Source organism: Sprattus sprattus (assembly GCF_963457725.1).
Source record: "Sprattus sprattus genome assembly, chromosome: 5".
Classification (NCBI taxonomy): Eukaryota; Metazoa; Chordata; class Actinopteri; order Clupeiformes; family Clupeidae; genus Sprattus; species Sprattus sprattus.
The window spans coordinates 42495774-42523637 of NC_137924.1; the positions used below are offsets into that span (position 1 = coordinate 42495774).

At 43.7% G+C, this 27864-nt stretch overlaps 4 protein-coding genes across 4 annotated transcripts; all 4 read right to left on the minus strand.

The window, feature by feature from the left end:
• Positions 1-1048: 1048 nt before the first annotated feature.
• Positions 1049-2496, minus strand: gadd45ga (growth arrest and DNA-damage-inducible, gamma a). The gene is made up of 4 exons (XM_080838392.1): positions 2395-2496; positions 2183-2284; positions 1868-2078; positions 1049-1754 (listed from the first exon to the last, which is right to left on the minus strand). Exons 1-4 carry the CDS (start codon positions 2442-2444, stop codon positions 1641-1643), a joined length of 477 nt encoding a protein of 158 aa, XP_080694518.1. The 5' UTR covers positions 2445-2496; the 3' UTR covers positions 1049-1640.
• Positions 2497-4890: 2394 nt separating this feature from the next.
• Positions 4891-10006, minus strand: creb3l3l (cAMP responsive element binding protein 3-like 3 like). Its single transcript, XM_080839480.1, has 10 exons — positions 9957-10006; positions 8857-9048; positions 7980-8328; positions 7776-7873; positions 7564-7656; positions 7280-7386; positions 6948-7016; positions 6741-6825; positions 6430-6523; positions 4891-6299 (listed from the first exon to the last, which is right to left on the minus strand). The coding sequence occupies exons 2-10, from the start codon at positions 8995-8997 to the stop codon at positions 5959-5961; spliced, it is 1377 nt and encodes a 458-aa protein (XP_080695606.1). The 5' UTR covers positions 8998-9048; positions 9957-10006; the 3' UTR covers positions 4891-5958.
• A 495-nt stretch (positions 10007-10501) lies between these two features.
• nim1ka (NIM1 serine/threonine protein kinase a) lies at positions 10502-13286 on the minus strand (the record flags this gene model as incomplete). The annotated part of the gene is made up of 3 exons (XM_080839849.1): positions 10502-11266; positions 11479-11747; positions 12962-13286. The coding sequence occupies 3 exons, from the start codon at positions 13284-13286 to the stop codon at positions 10502-10504; spliced, it is 1359 nt and encodes a 452-aa protein (XP_080695975.1).
• An 8325-nt stretch (positions 13287-21611) lies between these two features.
• znf131 (zinc finger protein 131) lies at positions 21612-27601 on the minus strand. The gene is made up of 7 exons (XM_080838448.1): positions 27499-27601; positions 26418-26556; positions 25333-25434; positions 25090-25234; positions 24201-24958; positions 23419-23549; positions 21612-23115 (listed from the first exon to the last, which is right to left on the minus strand). Exons 2-7 carry the CDS (start codon positions 26539-26541, stop codon positions 22465-22467), a joined length of 1911 nt encoding a protein of 636 aa, XP_080694574.1. The 5' UTR covers positions 26542-26556; positions 27499-27601; the 3' UTR covers positions 21612-22464.
• Between the last annotated feature and the right edge of the window lie 263 nt (positions 27602-27864).

The following is a 27864-nucleotide window of genomic DNA, read 5'->3' on the forward strand; positions in this document are numbered from 1 at the left end:
CTTGCTCCCAACTCAACTGCCTATGTTTCTCAAACTGCCGTTGGAGTGAGCAGGAAATGTCAGGAGGCCTCTGCTCGTTCCTGCAATGCTTGTCATGTGGGTGGCTCTGACTGCTGGAGGCAGAATGACGCTGGGGAATTCCACAGCCCCTGCCCTCTTGCTTTCTTGCAAATGGCCTCTCTCTGGCCTGACTATGGCTCCTTTGATCTGCACACGTGTGCAGAGTGTGTGTGTGTGTGTGTGTGTGTGTGTGTGTCTGTGTGTACACTCATCTGCATGGTTACAGAAAAGAGGCGGTGAATGCCCTGAGCCCTGCAAGTGACGTTTTAACTGTAGAGTGGGCAGAGAAAGTCTTAATCTCTCTCGATTTGTTTGTGTGTGGGTGTGTGTGTGTGTGTCTCCCACTTCTTCTTAGAACTTAATTCCAATCTACACACAACCTACACACACAGCGGGCATTTAATCTGGGTGCACCTGACCTTTAGATTAGTGCTTTCTCTGTATGATGAGCTACCCAGCAAAGGTCCCTGCAATCACACTCTGCACTGCAGTCTGGTTCAGAGGGTTTCAGCACATGTATCCAAACAAAGCCTGTCACATTTGCATATAGGGTAGTCGCGTCTGCAGTCCACAGTAGACTGTGCAATAAGGCGTTGCACCAAGAGCCTTACTGAAGGGCTGCACCAAACGCTTGCACTGAGCAGCTGGTACTGAGTGGTAAAAAGGTCAGAGCATGTGTCTGAAAGAGGGGAGTAAGTGACAGAGATAGAAAGAGAGAAAGAGAGAGAGAGAGAGATGTAGGGCCTAATAACGACTATGTCGCAACTGTTCTCCCTCGAGGTCTCAGGAGCATGCTTGCTTGCAGCTTGTCATTCCTTCTGCAAAATTTGCCTACAGTGCAGTCTCATATCTCACTAGCCTGGCATCACTGAGCAAATGGAGCATTCTCTTCTGCGTGACATCGTGTTATTCAGGAATTAGATTACATACCACATAGGCAACTGACACAGGAGATAATGAATTCACTTTTCAAATATTTATTCATGTTTGCAAGTCGTTTTACAATGTCATGGCATTATAATTTTTTTTACTGTAGAAAAGCCATCATTTAGCATAACAAAGATGTCTCAGTGTCTGTCCAGACACAACGTTCTTCATTGCCAAGGGAAGCTTATGCCATTGTTTCGATCAGAAACTTCCCATAACCTTATAAAGTCCACCATTCCATTTTAGGTTCACTCATGCATCAGTCCAGTTAATTCCTTGTATTCCTTCCTTTAGGACAGTTCATATCACTCTGAAGGTCCATCTATCCACATTCCAGTTTTGACGTTCCATCTCCATCTCCATCTTTTCCATCCACCACTGCATGTGTGGAGGGTGTAAGTGACACGTACTGTATCCGCCACATAAGTCCATCTCGACCCAGTCAACTCCTCATAGACTTTAACAGAACTTTCCTGCACCAAGTCCATCTTCATCTGTCACTGCCAGCTCGGCTTTTCAGAGAGAGAGAGAGAGTCCCCGAAATCTGCAGGTGCCGTTTGCATCCTGCGCTTTCAGAGAGATAACTTCACGCTTTACGTGATTCGGAATAGGTTCCTTCTCTTTGTTGCAAATGCGTTGAGAAGTGACCCTGTTCAGCGCTCGGGGAGGACGATGGTTGGCACCCAGTCATAGACACCGCGGCTCTCCTCACAGAACAGTCGAAGTTTGTCCAAAGCAGGATCTTTCCATGAGTCCACATCGGGGCTCTGCAAAAAAAGGCGCAAGGGAATTAGCAAGAGCCAAACACGAACTTAATCTAAGCTTCAACATAAATGGCATGGTAGGTTAGACAAGCAACTGAAGCGGTGCCAAAGCTTACCGTTACAAGAATACAGTGAGCGTCTTTAGGTTCCTCTGACTCGTCAGTGCCAACAATACCGGCGAGGCTCTCGATGTCGTTTACCCTGACGATGTTGATATCGTTGTCAAAGCAAAAAGACTGGATGAGAGTGAAGTGGATCTGGAGAGCAATGTCGCATTGGTACTCCTCGTCAGTCGCCAGCACGCAGAATGCCACACTGTCTGGATCACTGTTGAATGACAATGAGACTTTGTTAGAAACTGATTCAAATAAGCTTCTCATTTAAGGTATTTTCTGAAATGTTTCGCGAAACATAGTGGCTGCTTTACTTACACATTCATGACTTTTGCTGATTCGTATACCCCAACTGTCAAGCAGTCTTGTGTCTTCGCCGAAACGAGCAGCTCTTCCAAAGCAGTACCGATGACATGCATTCTGTTAAAAAAGAGAATAACGTTAGACATCTATTGTAAGCTTCTCCGCAGCAAACACCTTCAGTTTATAGTGTTGTATTCTAAAATAATTCCTGGAAACAAGTGCCTTACCTGTCGGTTGTTTCTGAGTTCTCTTGTCCGTGAATTTCCTCAAGAGTCATGATTGAATAGTCAAATATCCACAAAGGTTCAGGACGTTGTTCGTTCACTGAGTGCGCTCTCACTGAAGTTAGGATGGATGGGGTATCCAGCGCTTAAATACTGGGTCAGCGCAGTTTCTCGGCAGTGGGACGGCTCGCCAACGATCGTCGTCTCTGATTGGCTCATGCTCCGCTCCTCACCACCACATCACTGTTCTGCCTGTAAACACCCCACGTGGGAGGATTACGGCAATGTGGGGTGCTTTTTCACAATACATGTGTTACTGCAGAAGTCAAAATGTTGTCATTGAGTTTTCACTATAGGCTACCCGGGTAAATATTTCCAAGGCTACTTTGAATGGGCTACTCATGTGGTCAGTCATAAAAGGCCTGCACTTGCAGTTATAATGTGATAATGGGCTATTTTTGCCATGTATGCCTGTATGAAAATAGACAACGAATGTCATCTGCGAAACCTATAAAGCGCTGCATAGTCATATCATTTCAATTCGATATTTCATATAAGATATATTTGTTTTTGCACTTGCTGAAATAGTTACATCTAAATATTCCTTATTCTGCTTGACACACGTCGCGTATTTGCATTTGTAAAGACATCCCCCTAATTCGCCAAGTCTTGTGGCGTGTGTCGACTGACTGCAGGAAACAACCCCCAACCCCCTACAATGAGCGCGTGCCCCACCTGCCTTCTGCTGTGATCTGAAAGCGCCTCACAAAAGAGGCACGCGCGAGGCTTGGTTATTGCAGCGGACGCTTCTTTTGTTCTGTCAGCAAACAACTCCCCTTTCTTTAGCTGCTATTCTGATGGCCGGCAAAAAAAAAAAAAAAAAACGTTTTGTGAGAAATAGCCTTTAAAAGCCCAGAGTAACTTCTGGATTTCTCCAAAAAAGATTCATTAGCCAAATTATAACTTTTTTTTATAAATTGATATTTGGGCACTCACATTTTTTCATAAATGCTTAAAAAGTCAAACTTTGATAGTCTACTAATTACACACTTGAGATCATCTTGGAGTATTAAGCAAATATTGTATTATTCTTTGTGCAGACTTTAAGTGGCTGTTGCACATAATAAGGTTTGCTCGGTCTTGAACCATCTCCATACAGGCTTGCTGCCATCGCCACCTGCTGGTAGATTATAGTTGAGTATTGCATGTTCACAGAATTATTTTAGAGACTGATTTGTGATATCAATTACGTTAGTATGATAAGACTAATACAGACTTTGAACATTACTAAACAAACTGACTTGTGTGACAGAGGTGAACCAACCCTCTGAAGGTAATCAAGTCATCCCGATAGAAAGTCAATGGCGCCATCTGTTGGGTATCAGTGAGCATCACAACACAGAGTAAGCGAGGTTATCCACAGGCCTATGTGTTTCATGTCCCTTTGTCCACAGTGCAACACAGCTCAACACCCAAGGAAAACGCATCCTGTGTAGGCTACAACTCTAGAACGTCTAGATGACATCATGGGTTATGAATAGCTCCGGATCTAAAAAAAAAAAAAAAAAAAAAACATAATCATCAGTGACAGAGTAAAATGGTTTTGTTCTGGAATTACCCATCATCTATGGTTCCCACATATGCAAAAATCTAAATATCTCAATATCTATACATCTAATATCTACTTCTTCATGCCTTCCAAGACTGTCACGATTACTGAATGTGGTGGCAATTTCTCTGAAATAATTTTAAACCCAGTGTTAAATATATAATAAACCCAAGGCCAGAATAGAAATATGCAACTTTAACTGAAACATTAACAGTAGAGCACAGCAGATACAACTTGTTATGAAATACGTAGACAAATGTCCTACCAAGAGATGAAAATACTGTGAGAAATATACTGTGCCTAAGCTCTCATCACCAAATGAAATCACCCATTTCCCAAAAACATGTATAGATTTTAAATCCCACAATATAGACATTTTAAAGTATATTAACTATTGCAGGTTTGGCATGACTATACATATATATACTGTCAACATTCATCTGAATAACATCAGAGAAAACTATAGTGGCTATGATACTAAGAAGGCACGGTTAGAGTCCCACTGTCAACAAGTAACAGGTAAGATTCTGCATTAAACTCATCCAATGTGAGTACAATATGAAGTTGGTCTTTAAGGGCTACTAAAAAAAAAATTCTGCCTTATGAAAAGTCTGACAAGCTATTTTCTGACAGTTGGTAAGCTACATTGTTTACATTCACCTAGTTAAACCAATAAACTCATCACACACCCAAAGATAGTACTGGAATTCGATCACTTTTGTTCTGCGGCACCCCCTGGTGGACAAGTCCGCCACATGGAACCCATGTCAACCCAGTGAAAACAGAAGTCTTAAAGGGTAAACACTGCACATCAACCCCGCCAGGACAAACAAAACACAAAACAACAACGATATAATGTATGAATCTTTAAGACCTTTTTAATAAAACATTCATTTGAATTGAGTTGTTCAGTAACACGATCTAAAGAAGTACACATTCACATTATACACTAGGATACATCAGTGCTACTTTATAACAATAACATTTAGATCAATTATTATGAATAGGTAGTAAAATTAAAGACCCATAACTTTGCATCTTTACAGAAACAAATAAAAAAACATACAATAAAAAATGACAGATAACTAAATGCATCACTGACAAAGCAGGTCATTACATTTTCAGGAACCAATATGATAAATACCGGATACTCCCAAACCATTTAAAAAAAGGTTGATTACAAGCCAATGTAATGTTAGCACAAAGGGCTGCAAAATCACATTTACAGCAAAACAAAACAAAATCAAGTAAGCAAAAAATAAAATATAAATTTTAGAACAGAAACAAAATTGTCAGAGGAAAACATAGATCCAAGAATGGAAAGTAAACAGTCCTTTCTTATTTAAGAGCAACTCAATCCAATGGCGTCTGCAAACATCTAGGCAGGTTAAGTGACATGAAGAAATACTAGAAGCATGGACACCCTTGTTACAAGGGAAGTGAATGTGACTAATGGCCAAATGTCCTGCAATGGCTTTTACATTAGAGGAGCGCATGATTCTACAGCGCAGGACTGCTTAATGAGCACTAAGGGACAAACTTGAATTTCTCCTCAGCAGACATGACATAGCATGACATAGCCTTTTACATATACAGTAGCTTTAAAGGTGCATAAAGAAAGTGCTGTCAAAGATCAGTAGCAACATACAAGCACAAAGTGCTGTTATACTGGCCAGCACAACGTACACTTTCTGAAATTTAAAAAAAGTATACAACAAAAAATTATATATCATTTGAAGGGCCCTGTATGAAATCTCCTAAATTCATTATCTTTGGAGAATACTCCCGACAATCAATCACATTTATAACAAATATATCAGGGCTTACAAATAAAAGGGATTGCACAAGTTGCCCTATATGACACCAAGGACAGAGGTCAGGATAAGGGTCAGTGATGGGGCCCTTCAGAGAAATAGTCCCTGAATTAAAAAAGAAAAACAAAGCTATCCCTTTAAAGCCTACATCTCATCAGAGCGATGTTGCTGTAGGATGACAGAAGTGGGTTTGGGGTCGATCCAGTTCTCCTTGGCTTTGCTTCCTTCGTAGACAACGGGTGGGGCTGCGGTATCCCAGTGGCCCTCGGGGGTCAGGTTGCTGCTAGGCTTCAGGTCCGGTTGCGCGGCATTGGGGAAATCCGATGACGAGTTGCTGTTGACGGCCGTCTCCGAGTCGGGCTGCTCCACCCTCTGAACGCCCGGTGTCTGGTTGAGACTGTAGAACATTTTGTTCTCCACCGCCGCGGCTACCACCACCGGCTCCTCGTCCAGCTCCACATAGGAGCGAAGATTCCTCGACACCACTGCGGAAAATTGGAAGCAAAGTGTGAGTGAGTAGGATCTGCAAGTCCAAGTTCGGGGATGGCTATGACTCACATACAGGATCATTAGTTTACAGCAGTGATACAGAGAGAGTTGTGGTGTGTGACTAACCTTGTGATGGGGCATATAGTTCTCCCTTCTGTTCACTGCTGCCAAATGGATTGACAGATGGGAATATAATCAAACAGAATGACAGCAGGAATACCTGTAGACAGAAGAACATGATTAATAACAGAATGACAACATACATATGGCCCTATATTAATAAAAAAAACTGTTCAGGAACTAACTAAAAAATCTCCAGAAACTAACATTAGGGCTAAATCTGTTTCCTTCTGGAGGGATTAACGGTAGGTGCTAAACCTGAAGTGAATACATGACAGGACACTTACAAAAGTTAGATTTCAACCCGCTGAACTTACCATAATACAAGTGCTGGTTGTGGTGTGCTTCATCGTAGATATTTTCACGATGGCCTGGAGCTTTTTGAGCTGGTCAATTAAGGACCTATAAGTGTGCCACCAGAAAATAAACCATCGGCAAATAAAAACAAATTAGTAAACATGAACACATAGGCAGCTGGTAATAGGATAAGTTATGGAGGTCAAAGTGGCTTTTGGGTGCCTTACATGTTTTGCTTCTGCAAGAGCTGGACCTTCTTCTGCAGTTCCTGATTATGAGCAGTGCACACTGCAACCCTACACAAATGGAACACAATAAATTAAGATTTCAAACTTGATAGACTATATTACCACGTTTAAGTCTGAATGACCCATATTCTGATTTATTAACAATTCCTGAGGCAGTACTGGCAGCTGCCAAAACGTTTGCAATGTGGAAGTGGCAGTTTGCTTCCCTCACTCGAGGTGAGCAGCCAATAGGGTTTCATCTGTTGAGTTTACAATATTCCTACAGCAGTTATTTCTTGTATCAGACACTTTTCCACCTGCCACATTCTGACCTGTTCTCAAGACCATCCACATAGGTTTTCTTCTTCTTGCGGCTCTCCTGGGCGGACTGCTTGTTACGGATCTTTCGTCTCACACGTTTCAGTGTTCGCTCCTCAGCCTTCAAAAAAATAATAATAATAATTGCATTGTGTTCTGTATCCATCCATTCCCAGATTAGTTTTAATGTTGAGAGAGAGCATCCCAGTGGGTCCCTTGGCCTTGCTGACTCTACTGTATTTCAGCAAGGAGCACAACACTACAAAGTCATACAATGACATTTAAAAAGGCTTATTACCTTTGTGAGAGGCATGTGAGTTGGTATCGTAGCTCCTTCTTTTGCAAGGAGCCTCCTCTCTTCATCAGTAAGAACGAGATCCTTGAATTGGAACTAAAGGTTCCGTGGAAATATTTCAGTGAGAGATCTTTTTAAAGCAGACACGAGACTGAAAATCCAGAATTATTCCTAATCAGGCATGTTTTTGTGGTGTATAGTTAACTTCACTATACCTGCTCTGGTGTGTTGCTCTGATGCATTGAACCCTCTATTGTGAGAGAGCAAGGGAGCTCATCAGAACAATCTTCAATCATGGTCTCCTCTAAGTCATCTGGAGAAAACAAGAAATAAAAAGAAATAAAAGTTTATATTGCAACCCAGGTCAAAGACACTCACTAGAGAGACTATTCACAGCAGCTAATTTTCCTTGACTTTACCGAGGTCGATGAAGACATCACAGTCGGGTCTTTCGGACCGGACACTCTCAAGTGCAGTGTCATCGTTCTGCAGGAGAGAGTAGCTGTGATCGGACTGGATGGCCAGAACCTCTGGGCCTTCAGGCTGTGCTTCGGGAGAGGAGTCCATGCAGACAGGGCTGTGTGCCGGCTCCGTGTCGCTGCTTTGGGGGCTCTGGCAGTGGAAGTTGGCAGCGCCACCCCCACTGTCGTCGGAGATGCCGCTGTCGCTGCCACGGGGGGAGTGCGAGAGGCAGGAGGAGGTGTCAGCCAGCACCTCCTCATCCAGCAGGCTGCTGAGGAAGTCCTCTGTGTCCATGCCATTTAGCACCTGAAACGGAAGACACGCCAGTCTTCACTTGGATGCCGCCGACAGAGTTTGTCAGGACAGAGTGCAGGTAAGCAAACAGAGTGCAACCTTACTGAGCCTTGGCGTATGTGAAAGCATGAGACTGGGAGCTCTGAGGTAATGGCCTCTCACTCTTTGCTCATGATTATCATTTCATTACTATCATACACACTGTGTGTATGTACACGTCATTTCAGTCTCAACTGCCAAACTACACCCATGTAGACAACTGGAATGTCAGGGTTATGACTCCCAGGCACACCCCTTTGCTTTGAAAACTGTAATGATGTGGCGATAGCATTTCTTAAAACCCATCCAACAAGCTGTTGTTACTGAACACATAATGGTCTAATGTAAATACTTGAGTGGCTATCTGTAATTACTCTTACTGTAGAGGGCATTCAGTTTTATCAGCTTGAAATATGATAAAATTTGAAAAATATGATACATATATTAAATCAATAGCGTGTAAGATTTTGTAACTGTTGTGATTTCCCCAGAGAGACTCACATCTTGTTCAGACAGCCAGTCGTCAATAAGCTTATTCCCGTCAGAAAATAACGGGTCATGGGGCCCAACGTCTTGGTCTTCAAACAGGAGACCAAGCAAGTCTTGTCCATCCATCTCTGGCAAATCGTCGGGAAGAGACATTGTAAACGACAATTTCACCGTAAGTCAAAAGGGACCACGGAACCTGAAACGCTGTTAAAGGGTAGCAAACGGCATTATTAATAAGGTAACAGAGTACAATAGGCTGACAGAATTACAAAAATCCACAAATGCGCGAATCTGACAGGATCGTATAAAACGCATGGGTCCCCTGCCACCCTGTCATAAAGCGAATGGTATCCCCACCCATTACAAATATCACATGACGCAAGCACTAACATAACAAAGAGAACAGGATGCCACATCGGCAGAACACTTACAGTATGAAATTCAGACCAGACGTGTACACAAACCAGAATTAAAATTTGCAAATAGATGGACACTTTATTTTATTTAGAGACATCGAAATCAAAAGAAAAACAAGCAGATGGGGGCGTGTAACCCGCGTAACCCTTGTCAAAACACACGCAGCTAACCTTAGGTTCAGTGCAAGTGGCTAAATTACAGGCAAGTTTCCTAGAGCAGGAGTTTACCGACATCGGCCAGGTTTTGCACAGATGTATGTAACGCATTCATGTCAGACAGCAAACGATAGCTCGTCAGACGAATACCACAAAAACAGCGAGCATGTTGTTATCTGGCCGTCATTTCCTCAGACATTAAAATGCTATGCGCCTGAATAGCGAGATGGCTAACCTCAATCCTTAGAGAAAAACATAAATATGCCAAAGGTGTTGCATAGTGGTGTTCAGCAAACCAACCCTGTCAAGCTGTTAAGTTAGACCAAGTAAATGGCAATTACATTTATCTAGCGGACGTTGTCTCTATTTTAACTCCCAAGGCTAGCTAACATTAACAGTGCTAATATTAGATTAATGTCTAACAGTTGTGCCAATTAGCTATGTGTAACGTTATATTAAAAGGCTAGCATGGTGTTGGACTTGCGTGGTAGATTATATGTGTTGACAGCACATACATTTGGAATTCATGAATCATCTTACCCTTGTTGTTGCGGGTGCTGTATGGCTGCTAGCACTAACGTGAGTCGGAATCACATGAATATAGCTAACCACAGTAGCGGGTGTCTTGCCTTCCTGATGAAATCACCCTCCAACAAGACAAAAATTGCGTCATCACGTTCTGCAATGGCGACTCACCGTACTCAACGTCTTCGAAATGCTTTCTGGGAAATATAGGTTCAGTTTCTGAAGCGGGCTAAAATATCTATCGATCTTTCTTCACCAGCGTTTGGCAAAACATACAACATAAAAATCTCAAGGTTAATATTCAATATTTTAGTATTTTATTGGATGCAGTGCATAATTAACAATTCATGACAATTATGGCATCAACACAGACTCGAAGTTCATACACAAAGTGTAATTCAGCGAGATAAGTCCCAGGCAATTCGTTTAATTTCGTTGTCATGACTAAAAAAATAAATGAACTAGACTTCACTACTCATTCACTCAAGCATCACTCTCTCTTGCACTCCCCTAAAAATAAATAAGCCAATCCCTGTTAAAGTCAAAGTCCCTTTGCAAAATCACAGTATGACGCACAGCTTAGATGTGTGGCGCAGGCTCCTATAGGCCTTCAAGCGTTTCTTTTTTGAGTTAGGGGCAATGGGTGCACTGACCACATGCATGACCACAGGCATGCTGTCCAAAGCGCGGCGCTTGTGTGCCCGGTGCAGCAGGATGCGGTAGACCCCCGTGATGGAGCTGCGGCAGTCCTTGCCCTGGTTGTTGCGCAGGTGATCCGAGGTGATGCCGAGCGCTTCCAGGATGTTCTTCACCTCAAGCTCATCTTCCTCCAGCTCCCTGGGCTTGGCCTCCACCAGGTAGAGCGGGTCTAGCTTAAACGGCTCCACGGCCGGGGGGAAGTCCACTGGCTGCAGCCACTCGCAGCTCATGATCTGGTCCACGGTGAAACGGTTGGACGACTGCGGCTCCAGAATCCCCTTGAGCAGCTTCTGGCATGGCTCGGGCACAAAGGCTGGGATGGTGTAGGCGCCGTCCAGGATGCAGCGCTTAAGCTTGGCTACGGTGTCGGCACGGAATGGCATCGTGGCTGTCACCATGAAAAAGAGCATGACGCCCAGCGCCCACACGTCCACACAGGCGCCCGTGTAGTGCTCGTCTCGGAAGAGCTCAGGCGCGGCATACGGCGGCGAGCCACAGAATGTGTTGAGGGTCTCCTCGCGCCGGCTGACCGTGCTGAAGCCAAAGTCCCCCACTTTGACACAGGTGCTGCAGGTGTAGAATACATTCTCCGCTTTCAGGTCCCGGTGGATGATGTTGTTTTCATGCTGTGGGGAGAGAGGAAAGAACCATAGGGAGATAGGGACAACTAGCCAGGACAGAGCAAATATGCAGAGCATCAGGCTCTTTGGTGATCCAACCAACCAAAGCAGACATGGTCCTTTAAATGTGCAGTCTAACCGTAAAATCTTTGGTACCCAAACAAACCAATCTTTGAATGGCAGACACTACTGCAAAACATACAGTAAGAGACACTCACCATGTGCCTGACAGCAGACAGCACCTGAGAGAAGACGATCTTGCTGTCGATGTCCAAGAGCTTCCCCTCGGTGCTGATCTTGGTGTAGAGCTCTCCCCCACCTGCATACTCCATCACCAGGTGCAGACGGGTCAGGGTCTCCACCACCTCGTAAAGCCTGATGACGTTGGGGTGGTGTAGGCGCTCCATGCTGGAGATTTCTCGTGACAGCAGGCGCTGCGTCTTCGGGTCCAGTTTGGTCTTGTCCAAGATCTTGATGGCCACCTTGTCTGTGGGTAGGAAGGGGGACAACCATATATGGATTAAAGAGAGATGAATGTATGTAGGTGAATTTGGCATCTACAAAAACTTTAAATGCACTCCCATTCAGTACCATGCTACCTATATCTGGATTGAGAATAGGCAACTGCAGTACCAAAAATAAAAAAATAAGGTTTTTAGAAAGACCCTAAAGATAACCCTGTGCCGGTATGGCATTGGTCCATAATGACACATGGTCGGGTGCATCCCTGCTGATCGACATGAGAGCACAGTTCAACATCAATATTTATGGGAATACAGTAATTGACAATATACCTAGACAGCAACATATGATTTCATTCAAATGCCAGTCAGAGCTGTTAGTGGGGTATGGTTTTATGGTTCAAAGGCATGCAGGGCATGTTTTATCTGTTTGACAGCAAAGTTTAATTTGGACACCAAAAAAAGTGGTATAGTAATTCAATATACATGAATAATTGAAGGCTTATGTGGTGAGTTATCCAAATGTGCTTTGTTAGGGGCACACTGAGTGTCCCGTTACGCCTTGTCGTGGATTTCCAGATGACCGGAGAAAAAACGCTTTCTTAGTTCATCTCACTCTGGAAGGGCAGATAAACATCGGTCCACAACAAGCCCTTTCAGTTTCTAATGAGGTGAGCCGAAATTCTAGATGTCTGCGGAGAAACCCGAGATGCTCTGATCAATTCAGGCCAGACAGGCCATCCCCCTGAAGAGACGCTTAGAACCGCTGACAGAGTGCGTTGGGTAATCCCCCATTTCACATTACAATGATGAGGAGGGTGTTATAAATATGATAAAATATGCAATGCAGCGTGTCGTGTGTCATTGGTGGCCTGTAACGTAGTAAGTGGCCCAAGGTCTGATATCGGTTGATTGCATCAGGGCCTAATTAATTGTGAGGGTGCTGTGCACTTCAGATGATGATGGAAACATGAACCTACTTATGGGTGTCATAAGCAGAATAAAATTAAGTGGGGAGGTATTACTTTCCACTTATGGTGTCGTGATTTACCTGGAAAACATACCCCATACCTTACCCATATGAAGTGAAATTACAGCTCTAAAATTACAGCACTGCCAATATCAACAGTATTTCATTAGAAGCATAAAAACTAATACATATTCAAGACTTAAAAGTGGTAAAAAAATCTGTGAAATGATAAAGTGTTAAATTCAGTTCACATTTAGAACCTTGTGTTACCTTTGGTCAGAGCGTGGATGCCCATCTTGACATGGGAGAAGTTGCCGCAGCCGATCTCACCCCGCACCTTGTAGAAGCCGATGCGTCGGCCCACGGTCAGCTCGCGCACAATCTTCTCGTCCTGGCACATGTCCAGGTTGAGCTTCTCCAGAGCAGAGAGGCGGCGCGGCGGGCCCCCGCCCTCATCGTCCGTGCAGATGTCTGAGCTATCCTGCCGACTCCAGCGGGCGTAGCGCTGCGGGGGGGGCCCGGGGGCCACGGCTGCCACTGAGGGCCCAGAGCCGGCGGTGGAGGCGCCCCCCTCAGATGGGTGGACGGCTGTCATCCCGTCCTGAGTGGAGCAGGCGGAAGGGGGGGCAGGAGGGGAGTTTAACTCATGGCAAGGAGGGGGGGCTGGTCTTATTCAGGTGACAAACTGTCAAAGAGGCATAAGCAGCAGCATCAGCAAAGAGTGAGGTGGAAAATTGTGTTTTCCAGAAAACAGTTCTTTTGAGATCTGAAAATGTGACAATTGGACTGAGACTTGGAACTACAGGTATTACAAGGAAAGCGTAAACACTCTCTATATTATTCAAACACAAATATGACTTACATTGCCATAATAATAAATAATGTATCAAGTCAATGATACTGGTAAATTAGTTTCTTGTTCAATGATTGGGAGACACACTGCGTTAACTTCCTAAAACAAGATGATGAAAGCTGCCAAACTGAACACACTTGATTAACTCAATGCCATGTGCAGCGACAACTTACCTCTACATCTTTTCCTCAGTGGCCACTTTGACCTCACAGGTGGGTTTGTGTCTCCGCATCCTACAAAGCCCTCAGCAGACAGATGTTGAAGTGGCAGTGGAGGGAGAGCCGGTGCTGGCAGGTTCTGCAGCTCTTGACGGCGAGACAAACGTGAACAGGCTGCATCACCTGTGACTCGAAATTAATTGGCCTCTTTTTTGTTTTCCCTTCCCGGGGGATATAAATAGACAGGTCGGGGAGCAGAGTTGAGTGCGAGGACACTTTGATTGCCTGCTCCCTGCTCCAAATGAGGAGGAACACCCACCCTCCCACCCCCACCTACTGCTTCTCCCTTGGGTCCCTGTTCAGCGGAACATAATGTCTTCAGCAGCACGAAATTCGCCCAGGGACCGACAGCACTCGAGTGGGCAGGAAAAGGCCCTCGTCGCCGCTCCACAGGGCTCAACAGCCTCTCTGATTCCCACTCCACAGGGCTCAACAGCCTCTCTGATTCCCGCTCCACTCCGGCTATTTTTCTTAGCGTCCGGCAACCTCCCTTCTCTGTCAGACGCCCTGCTGTCGGGATTAGAGTGCACGGTCACCACAGATCCTAATCCCGGCTTTATTTATCAGCTCGGTAAATCTCCACCTTAGTCTTTGGCAGAAAGGATTCACTTTACGCCTATGGAGAAAGTGTGGAAAAAGGGGAGAAGTTGGAGAAAAACAGAAGGATTGAAACAGAGGAGATGGCTTCTATTGCGTTACGTGGGAGTGGATTGTTAATGGCTTTTTGTTTAAAATCAGCCTCATTAACAACTCACAACAACAACAACAAAATCAAATCTGATTCAATTGTACAATGTGCTTGCCACACTAAAACGTTTCATATACAGTGGCTTCCAGTGGGTGTTTCTGCTAGCACCTCTTGAGAATTCAACAGGGGTATTTAATGATTGATGTGCAAGCACAGTACTAAGAGAGGGTCGTGAACATCCTGTTTCCAGAAAACATCACAGACAATTCATGTAGTGAGAGCTCTTAACAACCTCCCCAAAGAAGACACACTTGTCTGCTCAGTTAATTAGTTCTGCTAGCTTGTTCATTAGAGCAGGTGTCTATGTATCTGAGAATAACTCCATAGTAAAGTGACATACACAGAAAGATTAGTGGACAAGTGATCACTCATCAGATACATCAGAGCCATAGATTATTACATATTCCAGTGATCATGAGTGTGTGAATGGTGAAAGTCTGTTATGTGATGCAGAGTTAGACTGAACTGTTACTTACTTTAAGTGTCCTGGAAAGGTACTTTCCTTCAAAAATACTTTTAGTGATTATTCATGAATAGGAAATAATGTTTCTATAGCTATTTAGCAATTTAGCAAATTCAATTATTTATTTATAGTGCCGGGCTACACCACTGTGTTTGGTCTATCTTGAACACACCATTGAAAGCAACAACTATAACTCAATCCTATAGTACATCCTAATTTAGTTACTCAATAAAATACACCATTACCATTAGGCCAGCGGGCCCTTAAGAACATTTTTCCATCAAAACAGAATCCTTACAAAGATAATTGGCAGTTCTGGATTGGTCTTTACTGCTGATGACAATAAAATGATCTACAATGAAACGACAAGGCTCCATAACAAATAAGGCTGCATGAAAGCAAACCACTGACATCAGACTGGTTTCACCGTCCAATTAATCTAGGAGGGATTAAAGCAGAGAAGATTTGCTGCCATGTTTAAGCATGCATGAGGTTTGTGTGTGTCTTTGATTCTCTCTAGTGCCGGATGGTCTGTTGAGGGGGAGGAGGAATCGAGACAGAGGAAATCAAAGTGTAAGCCTCTTAATGAATACTCCATCTCCTCCACCTTCAAACACCCTTCCTGCACCTCTCCGCGCCACAAGTGCCCCCACTGATCTCAGTTCAGGGGCTGGTATGGGGGGAGAAGTTCATTAATGGAGGTGCAGAAGAGTCTATGTGAAAACACATACACACCTTTCAGTGACGGAAACAATTGATATGACACTACTTCATTACCATGGACCTCATAGCCAGTGAACTCAATTAGCCACCTCAATGTACCATCTGAAATGAGGGTGAAAGATAACAATAATTCAAATGAGATAACCTATTCAAGTCGAAGATTGAAAAAAATGCAGGTCTGTTAGGGAAAGCCCACATCACAGGGGACACCAAATTTGTTGTATTCCAGAGCTGAAATCACAATAAATGACCACACTCCACAGATGTTATTCTGAAAGGGGTTAATCTGGAGATTTAAATGCACTGCTATTCCAATATATTCTACCTCTGGTGAAGACATGGAAGTCAGGCCTGAAAACAGCCACTGTTAGGATCTGTTTGACCATTTCACCTGGTTGCCTGGCAATGCATTGTGCTTGTTTGAGTGTTGCCACCCAATCTGAGGATTAGGATGTAATTACTGTGTATCAGAGAAAAGAACTGTGCTCACCATAGACGGCTCTGGTATTGGATTTCTGCAGTAACATTTCACTTTGGCATTAGACAGAAATGAACCAGAGGAAAATAATGCAGCTCCTCAACGCTTTACATGAGGTGGGTAAAAGTTCTACATAGACAAAAGCACAAGGCTTTTATAGCATGGATGACAACTCTTCAAAACAAGATTTCAGAAAAAACGACACTTAAAAATGGTAACAAATAGCCTACGTTCCACCATAGAGCCAATGTGGGATCTGTGCATATGTTTATGTTATCAGAAAATGTACAATTGTCTAAAGAAATAAAGAAATAAAGTAAACATAAACGGTACAAAATGTAAAAGGTGTTTATTTGAATTGCTCAGGTGATCTTTCAATTGCTGATTCAGTGTATATGCACTTCTAAAAATGTTCAAGACAACTGAAATTTGAACTACCCTTCCTTTTCAACTTTCAACACCCACAACAATGATGCATTAACAGATACAACAATCAGTAGCCCATACAAGCGTTAACATTTAGTTCTTACACACCTTCCTAAAAAAAAAACTATCAGTACGTAATTAAACAGTGAGAGAACATTACTCACCAGTAGGCTGTGAACTGCTAGAGACTGCACATCAGGGGGTGCAAATATGAATGATCATCAAGCTACTGGCATCATCTCTGCCCCATCGAGACAAAATAACAACATCTGCCTCAGCCCCCAAAGAGAATTCTGGGATACCCTCTTGAGAATCACCACCAGTGAGGGAAAGGGAGGCGTGAGTGAGGGGAAGGAGCTAAAGAAAGGAGAGAGAGGGGAGGGGATAAAGGGTTAGGGAGTAATAGCAACAGAGACAGAGGGAGTGATGTGAGAAGCATATAAGAGAAACTGGGAAGTTAAGCATTTAAAAGGTACCGTTTCTAATCCCATTAACTTTTTGTCAGATGCATTGCTCCTCACGGACCTCTAGCTGTCTGTTCATTGCTCTGTCGCTCAAAATAAAATCAGGTGTTCGTGCAGTCCTGTTCATGCGGATGAGAAGCATAGTGGCTCAGATCGAGCCATAAACAGTCCCAGCTATTCAACACTGTGCTTCAGCAGCACGAAAGGTGGGGTGTCATTTGATTGGCTGTTTAACTCAAATATCAACTACCTTTCACAAAACCGAACCCAAATTGCGGACTGCATCTTTAAAAAGAAAAAAAAGCAGACTCTCCCTCTCCCTCTCCCTCTCTCACTCTCACACACACACACAGCTCCCCCATGTGCATTAATTGAGACGCCTGGTCCTGGAGGATAAAGAGCTCAGGGGTGAATAGATGGGAGACAATAGGAGGCCAGCAGCCCTAAGAACCAAGAGGTGGCCCACTCTGGAATTAGTATGGGCAAACATCTCCACAAGAGTTTGACACACACACACACACACACACACACAACATTTTTTTATATCGCTGGAACCAGAGCTCCTTTTTACTGCAGTTTAATTCTTTCACAAATGTCATTAAAATTATGTTTCACTAATAATGTACCGGTATGTAAGCTACAATTTCAAGCATACTGTTGGAATACTGTTCACCAGAGCAGCACCAATTACATGAGGTTCTCCTCGGTAAACAGTATTTCATCTGATCCGGTGAAGGTCTAAGATTCCTGAAACCACTTCAAAATTTGAATGCTATGTTAAGCCACAGCTGTCTACAATATAGGGCATATATCCATCTACTACGCAGGAAATTAAAAAGAACAGTAGCGACAGAAGACAACTAGGCTATTTCAGGTGAGCAAACTGAGCATTCTCTGTTACACTCTCGCAATGAATAGTCTCTTCTTCCCTCAAGTGAGTGAATCCATGCAGACCAACTCCCAGTGATACTCTAGGGTCCTCACTCAGTAACCATGGCACTGCTTAGGAGGAGGACATTCTCTCAATGCTGCAGGTATTTACCTCAGAGGAGGCTAGTTCGATGTGTGTGTGTTTGGGGGGTAGGGGGAGCCTGTAGTGAAGGTGTAACCATAAACAATTTGTTTATAAAACAAAGTGGAAATATTAATAAATATGATGTGTTTTTACGTCCCTTCCAGCACCTTCAAACAATTCCCCGTCAGTTATTGACAGAAATATGTTTGCCATTATAGCATAGCACTCAAATGTGTCAAAAACAATCTTGACAAAAAAATATTAATTAAGGTGCCATTTGATCATGTGTTGGTCTCAAGAATCAACACGTGGAAGGTAAGGGGTCATGCAGGTGATGTTTAGCAGGCTGTATAAAAAGCGATTTCCGTTGCATTAACATTTCCTGATTTATTCTGAGGCATCAAAGAGGCTTTTATCCCACATACGAAACAAAGCTCCAACTGATGCACCTTCAAAGGCTCCAAAACATAAAAGTTTCACTCGGGCGAGCTATCAAAGCAAAAACAATCAATAAGCATTTGCATTTGATTGTCATTAGAATGAACTCATCCCTCAACCTTGGTTAAAATTATATTTTGTACTTCTCCAAGCAATGTAAGTGATATAATACACATTCATTCAGTGAACAGGGTCTTACCTGATGCTGGCCTTGTAGGTCATATTACAGTTTTCACTGATATGTTTAAAATCTCTCTAAATAATGAATGCTATCAAAACTTGGTGACATATGTTTCACACTACATACATTTAGAAAGAATCATACACAACTTGTTCATCCATTTCAGAGTGTCACACGTGAATACAGGAAGGCATTTATTTACCTCTGTGATGGTGCAATATTCCTACATTTCCTCGGACTCTTTAGCTGACCATTAGAACCGAACGACTGTTCATGTCATGTCAAGATGGCCAGGCGGGTGCTGCCCGATGGGATTTTGTCCTGCCAGCAACAGCTCACCTTAAATCACACCACAGTTTAATCACGTAGATGGGTAATCCTTTCCATGGTCGTGCGCGGAAACGTGCGCTTAAAATTGCCTTCTACTACTACACCAATGCGTCTATTAAGAAAAGTCTTCCCAAGCACCACAGGTTATCACACCTGGTCAGGTAAAAGCGTGTCCAAATTGCAAAGACTACATTTTCACATCGAACCCGTGATTGATGTGTCATTTCAGGAATAGGCTAGCCTACGTGCCGTTAAATGTTGCCAATGTCTAGCTTATTTGAAAACATCTGAGAGTGGAATTATCAGCGAGTCCTTTTACTTGTTGTTAATGGCGTAAGCTATTCGGTGAGCCTGCTAACCAAGCGTCGTACCAACAGCGTAGGATAAAACGATTCGAAAACTGACTTATCTAGTAAGTTAGAAGCGTGTGAGACTACATGATTGGTGAAACTGTGTGTATCGTCATGTCACACTGAGGTTTAGGTCACATCTAGGTGAAAAATAAATGAATTGAAGGGTCCTGAAAAAATACCATACCATCTATCCAATTCGACTGGTTAGCGGTCATAGCGGTGCTTCCCAGTGACAGTGCTATGCGGGAAATAGAAAGCTAGTCTTACCTCAGAACTAGGTATCCGCTGATGGCACATGAGAGACGACAACTTGCCTGTATTAAACAATCGTGTTTTTGTCAATTGAGATCGCATGACTCATATTCGTCATATTTGCTTGAAGTGTATGATGCTGATTTCTAATAGCAACAGGGAGTTGTAGGATTCTGATTACCAGTTCTTGTAGCCAATTAGATGTATGGGGGAGGAATCTGAACACATGTTAAACCAACGGAAACACAGGGAAAATGTTACGTCAACATTTTATGTTATAGTTTTTTTTACTTTAAAGGTTTATGTCTCACTTGCTTGTATTGTAGCAACAAATTAAGAGAATAGTTTTTGACGTGTTGAGATATTCTGTGTGAACAGAGTGACTTATAGCAGCTACAGCAGTCCAAATACCGTTCGAAACGTAACAAATTGATGAATTCCGGTTAGGGAACTATCCAAGGTGCTAACTGCTTCAGTCTCGCCTGGGTGATTCCCTTGACAATGTAAATCATATACCGGTGAGATATGACCGCACTGCCGTGGAGACTGACGCAGTGTGTTATTTCTTGTCACAACAGGGCCAATAAACATCTACACGAAAACTTTAACACCAATTGCGATGATGGTTTCACAGCAAACAGCAGCCGAGAAGCAACCTACGTACATAACGCTGAATGTTAAGTGAGTGCCTCTGCACACAGCCTACTCGCAGAGCTGGGATCAGATTCATGGATACCTTCGTGTTCAGATTTGCACTCTCAAATCCATATTATCCCAACCAACGGCAAGGAATGCAACAAGCCAAACTCACATCAACGCAAAACGCGAACGAACTCAACTAACCTTTGAAATGAGTCAGCAAGTTGATTGTAGTTTGGAAACTCATTTGAACGCTAGAGGGTAGTAGAATTGTTTCGCGACTGTAAAACAAACCTCTGCATTTTTGCCCATTTCGATTGATGTGTAAGAACAGTCATTTGTTTAATGTATTTCTATACGCAGTCAACAGTGGACGTTTTATCGCGTGGGTCAATATCAATAATGCTGGGTAACATATATTATTAAGTATTTGCTTCACATTTACCGGTGACATGTCCATTACTTTTTCGGCTATAAAAAGCTAAGCCAGATACAAACCCAGGTGACTGATCGGTCCGTTCATTCTTGCCTGCTTTAATTTCATGACATCCCTGACTTCAGGAAATTAAAGTCACTCAAGTAAAATACTTCATTCTGTGCATTCAGCTTCACTGAACATAATAAAATGGCAAACATAACCTATAGGGATAGAAAAAAACAATTGGGTGGAGGTTCTATAGAGAGAGGGAATGAGTGAATATAGGAAAAAGAATGGACTGGAGGAAGGAGATGTTAGAACGATCGATGGATAAAGTGGAAGATAGACATAGCACGGAGGAAGTAAAGGAAATGGAAGGGAGTATAAAGTACTGTAAAGTCAAAGAAGGCTGGCAAAAAAGTTGAAAAAAAAGAGTAAGAATTGATGGACAGAGTAATTGAAAGAAGAAAGGAAAGAAGAGTGAACAGCACTGGCTAAGGATAAAGAGGGAAGAGGGAAAATATTGAAAGGAGGAGAGAATTTTTTTTTAATTGAAGCACAGAGATGGAGTGTGAGAGAAAGTAGACTGCGAGGGAGAGGAAAAAAAAGTAAAAGTATGAAAGGTGTCTCTTTATATTCCTAATAATACAGTTCAATTGAGAGGGACAGAGAGAAGAGGTGCCTTGGAACCTTAGTACAGGCATCAGTGAGGCACAGGTGCAGGCCAGTTTAATGGGGGTCTTTCTCTTAAAAAGTATAAAGTTTAGAAAAATACATAGCTTACCTGTATCTACGCAACGTTCGTTCAGCATTGCTAGAGCATTAGCATACGTGTAAGGTCTCATCAAACATCACCATCTTTTGTGTGCTTGTTTTAAAATTCAAAGTTTATTAGACAATGCAATACTTCTTTGTGCCAAAGACGATTGAAATTGTGACTTTTTGATTTTACAAAAGGATCAACACGAAGCAAGGTTCAGTGAGCATTCCTTGTATCTGTTGAAGAGCTGTTGGAGATCTTCACTTAAAAGAAGATCCATGCTTAATGGGATCTGCATAAGGTGTGCGTGTAAGTGCAATCAAGGTGCACAAGCTGCAAACTGCCATTAGCAGTCACTTCCTTATGTACCCTCCGGGAAAACTCTACCGTCGTCCTGAGGACAGGGGGTTATTCCAAGTACGTGGTTTAGTGACACACTTGGGAAAGATATTCTCCTAGCAAAACAAAGCCATAGAGCTCTTCTATTAGGAGGTTTGCCACTTACTCCCAGTTAACTTACCCAGGTTTGCCCCCAAGTCATCTACTTGGAATACCCCGACTCAACAGTAACATCAATGCTATTTACTGAACACAAATCAATGTGTAAAACAAAAGGTGAGTGTACAAAAATAAAACCCGTTTTTCTTTGACACTGAAGCTCTTTTCTCGTCACTCAATCACTGAATGTCTTCACCAACAGCACAGTCATTTTTGCTTTTGCTGGAGTAAAGGGACTGGAGTCTTATGAAATGCACAAAAACAAGCAAACAATGAACACATGAAAAATTTGATCCTTCTACCAGCATTTCCTGCTAAAAACAACCAAACGCCATTCAAGCATAGATGCCACCTCAGCCCCAAGTGGCAGACACAGGAAGACATGGAAGGAGGACCTCTGTTTCAAAATAAATAATATTATTTGTTTATTATTCGAGACGTCTCTCTTCCTCTGGAGGGAGCGATAGGGAGCAGGCAAAGTGAGGTCTCTGAAAGAGTCCCCTGTGGGTGGGCTTTTCATACTTGCACCGTCTGAACCACAGTGTCCTCCACTCCCACCGTCTGAACCACCGTGTCCTCCCCTCCCGCCGACTGAACCACAGTTTCATCCACTCCCACTGTCTCCACCTGCACCTCAGAGTCTAAGTGCTCATCTGACACAGTCACGTGCGTCACCTGCTCCACCTGGATCTCCACCGTTTGGTGCTCGTTTAGTCTCTCCACGTCAAGCTCCTCCTGCTCCTCCTGCCCCTCCATGGGCCACTCTGTCCCAGAGTGTGAGGCCGCCACCACCTCCTCCTCCTTCACCACAAGGGTCTCTTCCACGGCCACCACATCCATGGGCTCCACAGTCACGTGCTCCACCCGAATGCCGTCCTCCGTGGTCAGGACCAGTTCAGTGCCCTCCACCCCCACCTCGCCCGCGGAGGCAGAGAGGACGGCGGCGGCAGAAGCCTCGGTGAGGATCGCCTCTTCTGTGGTGTTGGCAGTGGTGGTGCTGGTCACCGCGTCGTCCTGGATGCCGTGCAGGTCGCGCAGGTGAGCCCGAAGGTCACGGGGCTGGGTGAACCAGAGGTCACAAAACGTGCAGTGGTTGGGCTTCTCTCCTGTGTGGATTACCAGGTGGTCTTTAAACTGATCCCAGCTGTTGAAGACACTGTTGCACACCTGAAAAGAGAAGAAGTTCATGTTTATGGAGATAAACTTACAATGTTTCAAACACAAACCTTGCATCACTTGCACAAAACATGCATCACTGTGTAAAACCAGTGCTCATTACTAAGATTCCAATCTTTTTGTAAAGGACACAAGAGTTAATCATAATAGATTTAGAGGACTTATTCAATAGCAAGAATTCTGACCAGTTCTGACCAGGTGACATGAAAACAGAGGTAATAAACTTATTTTCCTTGACACAGTGAGCGTTTCAACAGATGTACAACACAAATATTCCCACCGGCAGCCTCTTACCTGACACTCGTAGAGCTTTTTCCGGCCTTTTTTGGCTCCACAACCGTTCTGACAAGCTGCCATGTGGCATTTGAGCGTGCTGTTTCTGGCAAAGCGCTCATGACAGTCCGGACACTCGAATGGCTTTTCACCTACCAGGAGCGGACACATACAAGCCAAATGACGTCAACATCAACATGCTCAACGAGCTACAATTACCGCTGGATTCTTAGTCAGTGTAGAGACACAATATTCCAAATTAGAAGTGCGGCACTTGGGGGATTTGAAGGGGTTGGGAATCTACCACGGTTATGACTTGTACAAGCTGCACCAAGAGCTGTGCGGTGCGACTTCACAAAAATGCATCGTTCATGTCTTGCTTTTGGCCCGTTAAACAATGTGCAATGCACTCAGATTATGACTTAAATAATGTTATGTTATTGTAGGCTGATAAAACTTGCTACATACATTTCTAAATCCCTGGTCATGCCCAAGTTTGAGCAAAAATGTACATAAGAAGCTGTGATGTTGGTGCCGTTTTAACCTACATGTACTATACACAGCAGTGACATTGATCAAACTCAGCATGCATGTTGGCCAGGCACACCATCCTTCAACAGAAATAAATTAATTTCAATGGTTCTGAACAAACAAATTTAAAACGCCCAAAACGTGATCCACTGAGAGTGTCCGACTGACGAAACGAAAAACAAGAGTGCAAAACGGTCCACGTTATCAAATGCTGGCAACTGCACATCCGCTATGAGTGGTAGTGTTCAAAAACGAGACTTAAGTTTAAGTACCTGTGTGCTTCCGTAAGTGCTCTTTGAAGTGGCCGAAGTGGTCAAACTGCTTGTCACAGTACTCGCACACGTGCACCTTCTTCTGTGGCCGCTGGCGCCGTGACTGCTCCTCTGCCTCATAGTGGTAGCTGTTCAGATGCTGCTTGAGCGCCCCCTCGCGGGCGTAAGCCTTGCCGCAGTGCCGGCACACGAACGGCTTGCTGCCGCCACCGCCCTCGCCCCCCGCCTCATGGCTCTTCATGTGCTGCTTGAGGTGGTAGAAGATCTTGAAGCAGCGGTCACATTTCTCGCAGCGGAACATGTTGTCCAGCTGCGAGATCTGCACCTCCACCACCTCGATGCTCTCAAGGGCCTTGGGCGCCATCACCGTCTCCTCCTGGTACACCAGCTCCTCCTCCTCAACCACGGCCGCTGCCGCAGCCGCTTCCTCTGGGAACTTGTCGGCATCGCCTACAGGCAGCGCCATCTCCCCGGGCCGGTACTTGCTGGTGATGTCGGCCAGGAGGGCGAGGGCCGAGTCATCGGAGGAGGCCTGGGCGTTGCGGGCGGCCGCGTCCACCTCATCCTCAAGGGATGCCTCCTCAAGGGATGCCTCCTCCACGTCCCCCACCTCTACCTCGATCTCCACCGTCTCCTCCCCCTCCACCGACGGCAGCGTCTCGGTGATAACGTTAGACGTCTCTGCGATCTTCCTCTTCTTAGCTTTGCTCTTCCCCGCCAGGACCTCGGTGGTGACCAGCGATGTGCTCTCATTCATTCTGTTGGCAAGAAGTGAGAGCAGCTCTGTGATATTTCATTTGTGGAACACAGGCTGGATTAAAACCTACATCATTCCCAAGGAGTGTAATCCCACATTCATATACTGCACATGACAGACCCAGGGAGTTACCTGTTGTTCAAGGCTTTGATTGCTTCCTGCATCTGCAGGTACTCGGCCGCTCTCCACACATCACTGATCTCCTCGCTGCCGTTCACAGACAGTGTGGCCGTGTATGTAAACTCCATCAGGTGCCGGAAAGCAGAGTTACCAACTCCTGATTAATAGGCAAGGAACAAATCAAAACAGACATTACGAACTAAAAATACTTGGCCCATTGGAAGTGTGGTAAATTTGGTCTAATAAAACACATACCTTCGATCTCTACTAATGGTTCCTGTGTAAAGTCTTGGAAGAACTTGTGAAAAAACTGGCTGCAGGCCGCCAACACAGCCTTGTGGGCTCTGAACTGGTGACCTAAAGGCATAAGAATGTCGATTACAACTTCAATTTGAAACTGTGAAACAGTCTTAAGGTTTATTATTCTTAGAATGTTCAAATCTGAAAGTGTCTTTAGTTTACATACTTCTGAGTACTTGAAAACCCTGAGCTGTATAATGATTATGTTATATAATGACTTTTGATTGCACAAAAAAAAAATTCACTTAAGCTTTAATGACCATTTCGAAAATGTGGCAATTGGTGTGGATTCTGAGGTAAGGTTGGCACTATGGCTACGGATCCAGGTCAATAGTCCCTTAATAGTCCATGATGAATCCTGAATGATGTTCAAGTTTGTTGGTGGTTGGTGGTTAGCACAGCGAAAAATCACCCAGGACTGATAATATTAAACTAATGGTTAACTGGTAAAATGTTTGAGGCACATCGCCCACCCCTCTAGTCACAAATCACGCCACCTCAATAGCTTTTTCCCCCAAGCAATAGCCCTCATAAACAGCCCTTGCACATGAGCTTTATGGCTCCTCTCAGCACTTTATTTATTGAACTTATTTAACAATTCTATTATTGCACTACCTCCATGGTCATACTGGTACTTTCTTGTATTGTTGTTCTGTCTTGTCCCTTTGTTCTGTTCTATGTTCTATTTGTAATGCTCCAGCCTGCATGGAGAATACCATTCAAAATTCCTAGTACCTGTGTACATGGCGAAAATAAAGAAATTGAATATACTTAAAACATTTTTTTTAATTTGAAATAACCTATAATAAAAAGGACCTAAAGTCTAAGCTACAAATGGTGAACTACAATACTTCTGACTGTATCAAAGCAGATTCATTCAATTAATGCTTCCTCTTGGAGCGTCTTTAAAGAGCAATGGACCCACTGGGAATGAAAACCCTGAATTTTGTTGTAAAATTGCAATCTCATGCAATTCAGACACATGCTCAAAGAAGCTACTTCCTGCCAACACCAGAGGGGACAAAAAGGTGGTGTCTTACCATCCACGATCAGAGTGATGTCTGTAAACTGGTCCAGTTGCCGCTGCTCGTTGAGTTTGTCCAGCATGACCTTATAATGAGCTGGAAACTCATGCCCACAGCCCGGCTCCCCCTCATCAGCCATGGCTTAAGCCTCTCCCTAATTACAAAGATGACATTAACATGTCAGAAAAAAAAGAGTCAACACTCAACTAAGAACCCTGAGGATGAACGTCAATTCAATTTCGTTAACTTAATATTATGGTGTAGAGAACCTGGTATCTTATGTGGGCTATTGAGTTGATGTCTGTGGAGCGAGCTGCCCCTGCAGACCTCAACTAACGTTTACGACAACATCTTGTTTCAGTTCGAAAGTTAATCCGAGGAAAAAATGCCGCACAGTCTAATGTCGGTTTAAAAGATTATAACTGTCATTGCTAACTGTCTAGCACAGCACATCAGCTCTCAGTGCTATAATGCTATTGATTTAGAACTAGCTAGCTAGCATAGCTAGCTTAACTTGGCTAACAGTGATGCAGCGAACAGTCCTAAGCTAGTTCTTTCATTTAACAGGACAGCAGTTAGTTAGCTAGCTGGCTAGGTACCAATATATCAGATATGTAATATAATCAAACTAGTCCCAAGTTTATTTTAGCAGCTGTCATTCAGCCTCCCAGCCAATCGTACTTCGCACGTCTCACTGTAGTCTACCAAGCAGACCAATGACAAGATGCAGGCAGTCTACAGAAACGGCAGGGTAATTCAACTAACGTTATGCTAGCTAACGTTAGCTACCCAGGCCCTCAAGCATTTCGGAAATACATGAACACTGCGCCAAATTACACACTCAGACTTACAAATAATCATTGCACACCTCTCTGCAAAGCTAACTGAATACCGTCGGACAGTATGTAACCCCCCCCGACATCAGGATGAGCTTCATGCTCAATCCTAACAGGCCTATCTGTGCGTTCGCCATTTGTTATTTGACCATTGACATTACGTCATCAAATCGCGCATTAAAATCTGCTTTTAATCAGACATTTTCCTTTCAAACGCGCGATCTGAGAAACTAATTAAATGTCATAACCGCAAAACCTACCTCGGTAAGGGTTTCACAGCTTTCTAAAGTAGTTTATGAGAACGTGACTCCAGCAATGGTTTCTATGCTCGTCTACTCCGTTCGACAGAAAAGGGCGGTCGTTTTTCCGATTAGGCCTCGAAATCCCAGCAGTCTTTGCGACAACTCTCGTTGACTCAAGTTGCTCGGCAACTGGGGAACAGCGTGTGTGTGCTTTATGCATGAAGGTTAATGTAGTGATCTGTTTGTGGCTTGACTAGGACAGTGCAGTTTTTAGTTTTACTGATTCTTTTTTAACACAGTGGTAGTTAGTTACAGGTCTAGTTAAAGGCCTAATTGTTTGGCAAACTATTTTGTCCAAAGTGTCAAAACATATTTTTATAGAAA